General features: G+C 46.1%; 1 protein-coding gene across 1 annotated transcript in view; it reads left to right on the forward strand.

Moving 5' to 3' along the window:
* The window catches only part of LOC107108308 (cadherin-4-like), a gene marked incomplete at its 3' end in the record, with an annotated part of 180317 nt that extends 168834 nt beyond the window's left edge, over positions 1-11483 (forward strand). The window contains exon 5 of the mRNA XM_015408726.1: positions 11346-11483. Within this exon, the coding sequence (XP_015264212.1) occupies positions 11346-11483 (138 nt within the window). The remainder of the gene's footprint in view (positions 1-11345) is intronic.
* Positions 11484-12738: the final 1255 nt, after the last annotated feature.

Below are 12738 nucleotides of genomic sequence, written 5' to 3' on the forward strand. Positions count from 1 at the left end.
TTCCCTACATTCTTGAACCTACAGCAAGCATATATCTAACAAACATTTCACTGCCAATAGTGTGTGTGGAGAGTGACTTAGCTGGGGACCTGACAGCACCAATCCCTCACATATCATAAATTTAGGCAGGACCAGGGGAAAATCTATTTCCTGGTGATTCCTAATACACAAGTATGACACGAACCCCCTTTAAACTCCCAGTTCTGTTAGGGTCTGCGTGTCCGGACCTAGTCAGAGTTAGACTTTATTTTTCCCTGATCAGTCCCCTACACAAATCTGCAAAAGTCTCTTTGGGGTATTTGTTTTACTTATTAAAGAGTTAGGCACCACGGCTTGTTAACTTCAAACCAGAACAGGCTTTATTTACAGAAAACACAACAGGGGGATGGAATATATATACAAAGGATATTTTGTTTCCTTTCAGACTTTAGTTCTTGCCTTTACGTTCACTTAGGCTGTATGTTTATTACTTTCAGTTCATACATAGGTGTTCATCAGTTCACTAAACACGCTTCTACTCCCACTCTCCAGCAACTGCTTTGTGGTTTTCCTTTGGCTTTTACTAACAGGTCTCTCTGAGTCTCCCTGGTCACCAGACCAGCTTTCCAGACTCCTGCCAGACCGTTCTTTAGCCCTTTCTAAACCACCTCCAGTTCCTTCTGGAAGAATGTATCTGGTGTTTGTGTTTTACTGTTCCCACTCTGCGCACCCTCCTCTTTCACTTTAGAGGGACTCGGGGCAACAGGTCCTCAGCCACAGTTCTCTGCTCAAACTGTGAACAGGCTGTTTCCACAGAGCTACAGAGATCTGCTTCCTCCACAGAGGTCCTCAGTAGTTGACCGCTCTCTGCTAACTCCACTGATCAACTCCCCCTAACGGCTTCTTTCCAACTGCCAATTCCAAACTGACTGTTTGGTCCAGTAAATGCCAATCACTGAGGGTTCCAAGCTAAATGCCCCCCTCCTCACTCAGTCATGTGACTCAGCAGTGTTCTGTGTTTACTTTCTGCTGGTCCCAGATTTTCAATTCCGTCACAACAAGATACAGCAAAACCAGCTTTTTAGTACCCTGGAATCACCCCACGGAGACACCATTGGCTCAGTTGTAAAAATTCACTACGGAGCACACAGCAGCTTCAGGGGTTCTATCTGAGGACCCCAAAACAGCATGTGGGAGACAATATCACAACAAGATACAGCAAAACCAGCTTTTTAGTACCCTGGAATCACCCCACGGAGGCACCATTGGCTCAGTTGTAAAAATTCACTACGGAGCACACAGCAGCTTCAGGGGTTCTATCTGAGGACCCCAAAACAGCATGTGGGAGACAATAGCCTTGGGTTGCCCGCTTGTTCCAGGCCACTAGTAGGGGATGGGCAGGTAGAGTTGCCAGATCCAGGTTGGGAAGTTCCTGGAGATTTGGGGGTGAAGCCCACGGAGGACAGGGACCTCGGTGGGGTACAATGGAATAAAGTCCAAAAGCACCTGTTTTCTCCAGGGGAACTGATTGCTGCAGTCTGGAGATGAGCTGTAATTCAAGGGGATCCCCGAGTCCCATCTGGAGGGTGGCACCCCTACAATAGTTGCTTCTCCCTGGCCGGCTGTGGTTGCAAACAGAAAAGGGCATCTGGGAGGCACAAAACCCCCATTGTACGTGTGTTGCAAAGGCCTCGTGTTGTTCGCCTACAAAAATGAGGATTTCGTAACGTGTACATAATGCCTGAGACGGGTTTCAGGACAAATGGCAGAATGCTTGTGCTAGGAAGAGATCAGCTCTGCCATCACTTTCTGTGAACGCTTTTGGTGGATCCAAATGCAACTGCTCCAAGCTGTAGGAACTTCCTCCTCCTCCTCTTCCTCCCACTTCCTTCATACTCTGGCCTGTTGGATCTAGCCTATTTTCTTCATCCGCATGCCCTGCCCTGGGTCACCCAGGTTAGCCTGATCTCATCAGATCTCAGAAGCTCAGCAGGGTCGACCTAGGCTGGTATTTGGATGGGCGACCTCCAAGGAATACCAGGGTCGTGACACAGAAGCAGGCAATGGTAACCACTTCTGAAATGTCTCTTTCCTTAAAAAAACAAGTCTAGCTTTCTACCTAGTGGTGCATAACACTAAAAGTGCTAGAACTTGTGCCTGCCAGACAATCGTAGGATCTCCTGGCTATACTACGCACACTGCCATATGAATAATAATAATAATAATCTTCATCGACATCTGTACCACTAGGCCGTCCAATCATTCTTTTGGGTCGCCTGTGACCTTCTCCTTACTGAATTTGTCCCATCATGGATATCGTCTGTTGACCATCTTTTTTATGCATTTTGGTTGATTCGCTGCCTGACTTTGTTGTGAAGGATTGTCCGTATGCATATTTTAAACACACGCTGTGTCAGATCTCTCAGAAGAGACACCTGCTCTTCTCGAGATATGCAGAAACCTTATCTTGCTCGCAGTACACAGATACATGTGTAAATAAATACATAGCGATGTTAGCAAGGCCAGTTCTTGGGGAATTTTCCATGAATGACCTGGTTTTTTTTTTAAAGAAAGAATAATAGCAAGATAGCGAAGTATTTTTAAAAGGGAGGGGGAAAAACCTTTTAAAATAAGACTTTCTGATTTCTGATCTCAGGACCGCTGTCAGATGCTTTTTCTGTGGAAACGTTCTTTGAAGAACAGAGATATCGAAAGAGCAAAAGTCTGCCGAATGGAACACAGCGTGACTGAAGCGGCGGTCCTCAAACGGCTTACCCCAGAGTAGACCCCTTTGGATTCTGCGGGGCTGCTCCAGAGTAAGCACTTGGAGAACTGTCGCCTTTGTTCCAGAAGGCTCTTCATAGCCCACCGTGACCTTTTTCTTGCAGTTCATCGTTTGGGGGATGGATAAAAGTTTGCATAACAGCATCAAGTTCCGGGATTGCTTCTGACACAGAAGCCCGCGCTGCCTTTGTAGCATCCTAGCTAGAGGCAAGACAATGATACCAGAGAAGCAAACGGCTCTGACAGTCCCAGGTTGTTCTGATTGATACATCTGCAAGTGGCCGACCTCTGAGCCAACTGTCTGCTTTGTAGGGGTCAAGCTACAAACACGGTAGCACAGAAAACTACAACGTTTAAATGGAAGGAAGAAGCAGAACAGGAAGACTGCTTGATGTCTTGGCTCTTTGAGGCAAAGGAAGGAACGGTGCCTTTGCGCCCTTCTGAGCCGGATATCGAGCCACAAAGGCCCCGATAACTGCTTTCAGCAGCTCTGCCACGGCATATGCAAACTTGGAGATGGCACGCATCTTATCTGGATATAAGTGGATCAGAGCAAAGATCTACTCAAGCCACAATTCCTTTTTTAAAAAAATAGCGGTCAGTCGGATGTCTGGGCTAGTCCACAAGAAGGACGGACAGGTGATGGCTTCTCTCCTTGGTTATTCCTGATATTTCTGCTTTTGTAGATGATGTTTCCATTTAGCTATCACAATGGATACCCTGACCTAGTTAGCCTGGGCTAACCCAATCTCGTCAGGAGAGCCAGTTGGGTGTAGTGGTTAGGAGCGGTGACTCTAATCTAAGAGAACCGGGTTTGATTCCCCACTCCTCCACATGCAGCTGCTGGTGTGACCTTGGGTCAGTCACAAGTTCACTCAGAACTGTTCTCTCAAGGGCAGTTCTTTTAGGGCTCTTTCAGCGCCGTAGTGTAGAGCTCTCTGTAGTGGGGAGGGGAAGGGAAAGAAGATTGTAAGGTGCTCTGAAATTCTTTCGAGTAGTGAAGGGTGGGGTATAAATCCAGTCTCCTCATCATCATCCTCCTCCTCTTCTCCTCGTCCTCCTCCTCCTCCTCTCAGAAACTAAGCAGGGTCTGGCCCTGGCTAGTATTTGGATGGGAGACCGCCATGGAATACTAGGTTTGGTACATGGAGGTAGGCAGTGGCAAACCTCCTCTGAACGTCTCTTGCCTTGAAAACCCTATGGGGTCATCATAAGTCAGCTGTTTGATGGCAACATAATAATAATAATAATAATCACGATTAATAGCCAGAAGTTATGTGGTGATATCAATTAGAGATCATTCGCATAAGCCAAGCTGAAGAAGAATGAAGAAGTTATACCAGGTCTGTACTACATTTGACCCACCCAAGTGAACCCAGATCATTAGACATGACTGGCCAGGTACTGAACCTCCCCGTTCTCTGAAAATCCTTCATCATAGGAAGGACCGGTTCACTGTCCAAGTAATCTAGGCAGCCTTTGGGGGCAGCAGAAGAACGTAGGACACTAGGGAAGAGTCTGTGGCTCAGTGGTAGAGTATCCGCTTTGTGAGCAGAAAGTCCCAGGAGACCAAGCCCTATGTGGAAAGGCTGAGGGACCTGGGAAAGTTTAGTCTGGAGAAGAGGAGGTAGAGGGGGGGGTCATGATTGCTCTCTTGAAGTATCTGAAGGGCTGTCACTTGGAAGGAGGGCAGGGAGCACTTCCTGTTGGCAGCAGAGGAGAGGACTTGCAATCATGGGTTTAAATTAAGGACCGGAAGGTACCACCTGGATCTTAGGAAAAACTTCTTGACAGAGTTGTTCAACAGTGGAATCAGCTATGTAGGTGGTGAGCTCCCCCCTCCCTGACAGTCTTTAAGCAGCGGCTGGACAAACACTTGTCAGGGACGCTCTAGGCTGATCCCACATGGAGCAGGGGGTTGGACAGATGGCCTGTGTGGCCCCTTCCAACTCTGTGATTCTATGATTCTAATCCCTGGCATCTCCAGTTAGTAGAATCAGGTAGTAGGTGCTACAAAAGACCCTTGAAACCCTGGTGAGCTGCCAACAGCCTGAGTAGACAGTACTGACTTTGGCGGACCCGTGGTCTGATTCAGTACAAGGCAGCAGCTTTATGTGTGTTCATATATGTGGGAAGAGCCGAGACGTACAACTTGCACCTGTGGTCACCTCCGAGATCCATGCTCCTGCCAGCTTTGTCCAGGGTGCACCGCAGAAGCACTGCCTCTAGAACATGTCTTGGACCCGGTGAGTGCAGTATGGGAGGAAGTATGTGCTCCCATATTGCTGCCACCTTACTGGGCTCTTGGTGGCTGATGGGTAGGTCACACCGCTAATAGGGTTAAGTCATTCAGGCATGCACACTAAGTTTTCATAACAGAGGGTTGTTGTTGTTGTTCAGTCGCACAGTCGAGTCCGACTCTTCGCGACCCCATGGACCAGCTCCCGCCAGACCTTCCGGTCTTCCGCCGTCCTCCGAAGTTTGCTCAATTTCATGTTCGTTGCATCTATGACACTGTCTAACCATCTCATCCTTTGCCGTCCCCGTCTTCTTTGACCTTCAGTCTTTCCCAGCATCAGGGTCTTCTCCAGTGAGTGCTCCCTTCTCATTAGGTGGCCAAAGTATTTGAGCTTCATTTTCATTATCTGGCCTTCCAGGGAACAGTCAGGGTTGATTTCTTTTAGGATTGACTTATTTGTTCTTCTTGCAGTCCAAGGGACTCTCAAGAGTCTTCTCCAGCACCATAGTTCAAAAGAATCTATTCTTCGGCGCTCGGCCTTCCTTATAGTCCAACTCTCGCAGCCATACATGACTACTGGGAATACCATTGCTTTGAACAGAGGGTACTTCCTCATAATATCATTCTTGTGGATGGATTGGTCGGCGTTTGTTTGCTTCGCGTCTTTGGCAAGGAGATGATACGCCTCTTATCTCTCATTTTGCTTTCATTGCATATAATGTTTGGTTTAACTTCAAGTGGCATAATTCAATCGAAGCACGGCGCCGCCAAGGTGAAGCCCTCGTAAATCTCATTGATTTTGATAGGAGACGGATAAGCATGTGCTTGAATCTCTCATTGAAATTAGTGGAACATATCAATGCTTTATTCTAATGCACATAAATCAGGTTTTTCTATATGCAGACGGATTGGCATTCTGCTCCTAGTGGCATAGACTAGTAAAGATGCTGCGCCACTGACAAAAGCCCATTTCACTCATTTTCATTTCGGAGCTCAAACTGTGCACAAGGGGACATACGAGTTTGCCCTTTTCTTCCTTTTGAAGAAAGGTTAGGGCTTTTTAGAAGAAGGAGGAGGAGGAGAGATTGGATTTATACCCCACCCTTCACTTGGGAGTCTCAGAGCGGCCTACAATCTCCTTTCCCTTCCCCTCCCCACAACAGACACCCTGTGAGGCAGGTGGGGCTGAGAGAGCTCTGACAGAAACTGCTCTTTCGGGCCAGATTAGAGTTTGCACACTTAATCGCTATACCAAACTGGTGAAGTGATGATTGAAGCGTGACATGACAGAGGTTTACAACACTATGCATGGGGTAGAGAAGGTAGAGAAAGAATTACTTTTCTCCCTTTCTCACAGTACAAGAACTCGTAGATATTCAATGAAATTAATGAGCAGTCGGGTTAGAATGGATAAAAGGAAGTACTTCTTCATCCAAACAGTAATTAACATGTGGAATTCACTACCGTAGGAAGTGGTGGCAGTTACAAGCATAGACAGCTTCAAGAGGGGACAGGATAAACTTACGGAGCAGAGGTCTATGAGTGGCTATTAACCACAAGGTATAGATGGGATACTATGTCTTGAGCAGTGATGCTCTGTATTCTTGGTGCTTAGGGGGCAACTGTGGGAGGGCTTCTGGAGTTTTGGCCCCACTAGTGGACCTCCTGATGGTCCCTGGGTTTTGGCCACTGTGTGACACAGGGTGTTGGACTGGATGGGACATTGGCTTGATCCAACATGGCTTCTCTTATGTATAAATAGGGCAGAGTGTGCGTTTTCTGCCTTCAGCATGTGCAAACGCACCTTCTCTCCTAATGGTTTTTTAAGACTTGCAGTTATGAATCTAAACATACATGTTTCAAGAGATCAGAAAATTTATTTGGCTTGTCCAAAGCCTTCCAATCAGTCAGAAAGCATGGTGTGTAACATCGTGATTAAAGAGTCAAAGATGAGAAAAATCTGGATTCAGATTGTCACTCTTCCTTTGAAACTCATTGGTTGGCCTTCAGCCCTACTTGACAACTCATAGGGTTATTATGAGGATACAATGGAGGAAGGAGAGATCCTGTATGCTGCCTAGGGTTCCCAGCCTCTGCCGAAGAGAAGAAGAGATTGGATTTATACCCCGCCCTTCACTACCCAGAGGAGTCTCAGAGTGGCTTACAAAATCCTTTCCCTTCCCCTCCCCTCAACAGACACCCTGTGAGGTAGGTGGGGCTGAGAGAACTCTGACAGAAACTGCTCTTTTTCAAGAACAGCTCTTATCAGAGCTATGGCTTGCCCAAGGTCATCCAGCCAGGTGCAAGTAGAGGAGTGGGGAATCAAACCCGGTTCTCCCAGATTAGAGTACACGCACTTAACCACTACACCCAACTGGCTCTCTGGTGGGCAACCAGCAGGAGCTGGGGGAGAGAGGACATGGCGGGCACATAGCATCCCAAGTGCCGTGGCATCACTTCTGTGGAAAACCCAGAAGTCATGGCGGGTAACTCTAGGAAACATCGATAACTCTATGGTAAAACCATAGAGTTTCTGGTATGTTCATAGAATTACCTGATGCCACTTCTGGGTTTTCTCCAGAGTGAAAGCACAGTGCATGTGCCACCAACTTTGTAAAAAAAATTCCCCCCCAGCAGGTAATGCACGTTACCAGCAGGAAGCCTCCCACCCCAATGGGGAGCCTGGCAACCCCAATACTACCTCGATGTATAGTCAGCCTTGTGGCTCAGATATAGTCTGAATCCTGGTTAAAATTACCCCCCAAAAAAATTAATTCTCCAGGGCAGGGCTGTACCTAATGGGACTCTAGAAGCCTCCTGGTTTTTCTGCCTTTGTGCAACTCCAAAAACAGGATTGCGGTTGTTGTTTTTAGCACTGGCCTGGTCCGGCAGAGTGTGGCCCGTGGGCTGCGTTCGGCACAGAGAGTCGCCAGTTATGCACGTCAGCCTGTCGAAGTGGGTTTGTCCACCCGATCAAACTGAATGCATTCATTCCTAATTGTGTATGACTGGTGGTGCCGGTCGATCGCAGATGGGACATCCTGGCTCCCCGTGGAAATTCAATTTTCAGTGATTCCTAGTAAGAGAGGCACAGAAGGCAGCTCACGTTCAGATGATAAGACCAATAAGTCATTTGTTGCGTCGAGGTTTCCTTCCTTTTCTAAATTTCCCCATCAATATTAGCCATTCATGTAATGGCTTTTCATCTGCCTAAGTGAACTCGCTGAGCTACAATTGGAGATATTTATGATTGTTTGCCTGGCAATTTTACTGGCTTCCCTTCCCCTTTATTCCCTATTTCCTTTGGCTTTTTAATATCATAAGAAGAAAATAGCACCTGTTATATCACCCAAGAGCTGAATGCTACCATTAAAATTCTTTTTTATCCTCTAATAATGATGTGTCATATTTGTATCCCATGACTCCTCCGGGTAGTTTAGGGTTGCATACAACTCACAACTACCTGTGAGGTATAAATAGACTGAACAGTGACTGCTATGACATGGAAGTAAGCCCCACTAAGTTCAATTAGACTTCCTCCCCAACTATACTTAGGATTGCAACCTAAGAGTTTTGTAGTAAGCTCAGGGGCCATTTCCTGCGGGAGCGCACAGGAGCGGAGCTCTGGCAGGAAGGAGCCCAGGGGCTGGGCACATGCAACAAGCCCCGCCCCCTGCTCCCAGCAGCCTTCAGTTCGGCCACAAGGAGCAAGAAGCAGCCAGGTAAGTTGCAGAGGCCCCCCTGGCCTGCCTTCAGGTACAAGCTCTCCTTCCTCTGTAAGGGTAGATCTGTGCATTCCCCCCCCATAGGTAGCAATCCAAAACACCAGTGGCACCTTTAAGACCAAGTTTTATTCAGGTACAAGCTTTTCCAACCTTGTGAGGACAGATCTGCACGTCGTCCCCCCCCCCAATAGCGAGCAATCCAAAACAGTCCAGTGGAGCCTGAGCGGTGGGTGTTGCCTTCTGACACACTTCCGGTGATGTCAGGGGGTGTGGCATATGCAAAATTATTTTACGGGAAAGACAAAGAGCCCTGAGTATGACCCCTGAGTAAGCTCCATAGTGGAGTTCCACCTCGTTTGAGTTCAAAACTGGAATCGTGACACGACACCGACAGCCTACTAGATCATTGGTCTTCATCTTTTTTCATGACCTGGGGTCAACTGAAATGCAAGCATGTGACTGGAAGTCATGTGAACTCCGACTCATGTCACTGGAAGCTGGGTAGCCAGCAGTATTACATCACCAATGTCAAGTCTAGGAACATGCTTTCAGACCATGAGTAGCAGACCAAAAGATCTGGGGGAACACAGGCCAGATGCCAGGAGTCGTACCATCGTTATGTAGTTATGTGCTGTCAAGTCATGACTTATGGTGACCCCAGCAAGGGGCTTTCAAGGCAAGTGAGAAGTAGTGGTGGTTTGCCATTGCCTTCCTCTGCAGAGCCTTCCTTGGTGGTCTCTGTTAGCCGAATTGCTTTATTTATAGCAATTGGCAATTTATAGATGGGTTCTTGCCAATTTATACCAAGGTCCTGATCCCACCCTGGGTTACCAGTAAAGGATTCCGAGGCTGTTGTAGTTAAAATATATGTCTTTTACTAAAAATATATCTCATACAAACAATACTGATGCACTCACACATTCAATCAAGTTCCTAAGAATTAAAGTAGGAAATAAGCACAGTTGCATTAGCAGGTAGGGGTGATGATGGGCGATACTTATCTGTCTTGGGGCTTGGGGGCAATTTTTCCGGATTCCCTAAAATTAAGCCATGCTGTGGCATGCAGAAGGTCCCAAGACCAATCCTTGGCATCTCCAGTTAAAGGACCAGGCAGTAGATGATGTGATAGACCACTGCCTGAGACCCTGGAGAGCCACTGCCAGTCTCAGTAGACAATACTGATCTTAATGGACCGAGAGTCTGATTAGGTAGAAGGCAGCTTCATATGTATTTCATTTGTTCACTGCCCTAGCTTGCTTTACATAAAGAGTAGACTTCTAAAGGAATGTATGTTACAAGGGTCCATTCCTTTAAGTGGAGGTTATTTTCAAATTTGCTTGCTGTATCGTGCTGTGCAAATCTGAAATCACATGAACAAGTGATGCCGCCTTATACCAAATCAGACCATTTGGTGCCTTCAAGGTCAGTATTGTCTACGCAGACTGGCAGCAGTTCTCCAGCGTCTCAGGCAGAGGAATCAGACCATTTGGTCCCTTCAAAGTCAGTATTGTCTACGCAGACCGGCAGCAGTTTAATGCTGGCTTTTTCATGTTTTATTCTTAGATGAGTCTCTATTTTTTTTTTAGGCTCTTCTTTCAGTCTGAGAAGTATTGGATGGGATAGTGTTGTTTTAGGGGAGTTTTGAAGATTTTAATTGGTTTTATATCATTTAACGCATCAGGTCAAGACTTATGCTTTGCATCAGTTTGGTTTTGAGACTTCTGGTGAGTTCTGCAACCCGAATCCTATTGCATTGTTTACTGAGTGTCCCGTCTTGTTGATTCTGTGGACTTGCTCTGGGTAGTTATCCAATGTGAGAAGAGCAGACGATAAATGATTTACCTTTAAAAAATAAATAAATCAGTATTGTAATTTTCTTCATATGTTGATGTAAGCCGCGCCCAGTATATTTTTAAAGAGAGGGGAGGTGTAAGTAGTTTTGAATAATATTTTGGAATACTTAAATAATATTTGAATATTTCTGAGATTCCCTGCCCCACTATTCAAGAGAATGAGAAATGATCCCTGCCCTAGAGGACTGCAACTCTGAGACCCTCCTCAAAACATCTAAAAATGTCATCATCTTATAGACAATGCCTGTTGTCTTCACCAGAGTTTGTATTAGAGTTCCATTTAGTGTCAGGTGAGATGGAAAGTGCCATTTAGTTTCAAGTGAGCTGCAGAGACTAGAGTAAGGTTGCCAACCTCCAGGTGGGGCCTGGGGAATCTCCCGCTTTTACAACTGATCTCCAGCTGACAGAGATCAGCTCCCCTGGAGAAAATGGCTGCTTTGAAGGGTGGACTCTATGGCATTGTACCATGCTGAGGCCCCTCCCCTCCCCAAACCCCACCCTCTCCCGGACCCACCCCCAAAGTCTCCGGTTATTTTCCAACCCAGACCTGGCAACCCTAGAGACCAGAAGGAGAGTTTTTCCTCTGGCCCACAGGTCCGTTGATCACCCTAAAAGTTGTATCACAAGAAAATCTTCTTGCAACAGCTACCTACATAGATGTTTCTGAAGTAATGTGTTTTGCTATTAAACTCGCGAGCATCCAAGAGAAGGGGGAGAAGACGTACATCATGTATTCTCGTTCTGTCTTTGTTTTTTTGCTTTCAGAAAGTTCAGCAATACACTGTCATCGTTCAGGCCACAGATATGGAAGGAAACCTTAACTATGGTCTCTCAAACACAGCAACGGCGATCATTATGGTGACAGATGTGAATGACAACCCACCCGAATTCACTGCCAGCACCGTAAGTATCAATACATCAGAGCAATGATGTATGGACACGCAGCCGTGTTTGTAATTCATGGACGTTTGATACGGCTGGGTTCCCGTTTTCTAGTTTGGCAGACAGAAAGAACTTGATAGATAACTGTGTAACAAAAAGAGTTTCTGCAAATAAAAATGGAGGGGGCGGGTGAAATGGTTCGTGAAGAAGCGCAGCTATCAGGCGACAAAAATGAAAAGATTGTGACCAACATATATATATATATACACACACACACAGAGAGAGAGAGAGAGAGAGAGAGAGAAACAGTGAGAAAGAGCAGTGCTGCCCTTCCTTTCTCGTAGGATATCCAGGCAGTACTTGGCATTGGGCAGGAATGTTGTGGGTGGGCATATGGCTGCAGTGTCATGTCACTTCTGCTAAAAAAAACAACACCAAAAACCTGGAAGTGACATGGGTAGCTCTAGGAATCACCGGAAACTCTGTGGTTTTAGCATAGAGTTTCCAGCAATTCTTTTTTTTTTGTAATTAACATTTTATTAATAATTAAGAAAGAACAAGTAACAATACTTTTGAAGTATGTTAGAACAGAAGAATACACATACACTTTGTAAAGCAGAATATAATCATAGCACCCTAACATTTCTCTGAGTAGGCGAACAGTAACCATACTATCTGACATAACTGTGCAATCTATATGTAAACCAGAAATATCGTTGTAGTCCAAGATCAACCACTAACTGAGGAATTTCCCCTTGAGACAACAAATATTCATGTATAGGTAACCATAGAGAGGAGAAATAGGACTGTCTAGAGGGCTTAAGCATGTTATCCAGATTATCTGTGGGCTTCGCCATGATGTATAATTTCCATAATTTTTGATGCCACTCTGAAATTGTAGGAGATCGTGATGATTTCCAGGCTAGTGCAATAGTGTTTCTCGCTGCGTACAGTAATAAAGACACCCTTTCTCTAATTGGGTATGAGCATGTCAAAGATTTCCAGTCTTCCAAGAGTAAATGTTCTGGCGTAATTCTTAAAACTACCCTATGTCATACTGGAAGTGATGTGATGCTGCAGCTAGCATTTGGGCAGTGTTCCCTCTAAGCTGTGTGCAGCCACTCATTAACACGGTGCAAGGGGAAGCCCCTCCCAGCAGCAATCTGGAGCCGCACTGGGTCTTGCACCGTGCATTGCCCATTTTAAGATTACAGCAGTTATATTCTGATCAGGATGTGAACTGTTCCGATCGGGGAGGTGGATTGGAGAAGGCATT

This window comes from Gekko japonicus, unplaced genomic scaffold (assembly GCF_001447785.1).
Source record: "Gekko japonicus isolate JY-2015 unplaced genomic scaffold, Gekko_japonicus_V1.1 scaffold2355, whole genome shotgun sequence".
NCBI classification, from domain to species: domain Eukaryota; kingdom Metazoa; phylum Chordata; class Lepidosauria; order Squamata; family Gekkonidae; genus Gekko; species Gekko japonicus.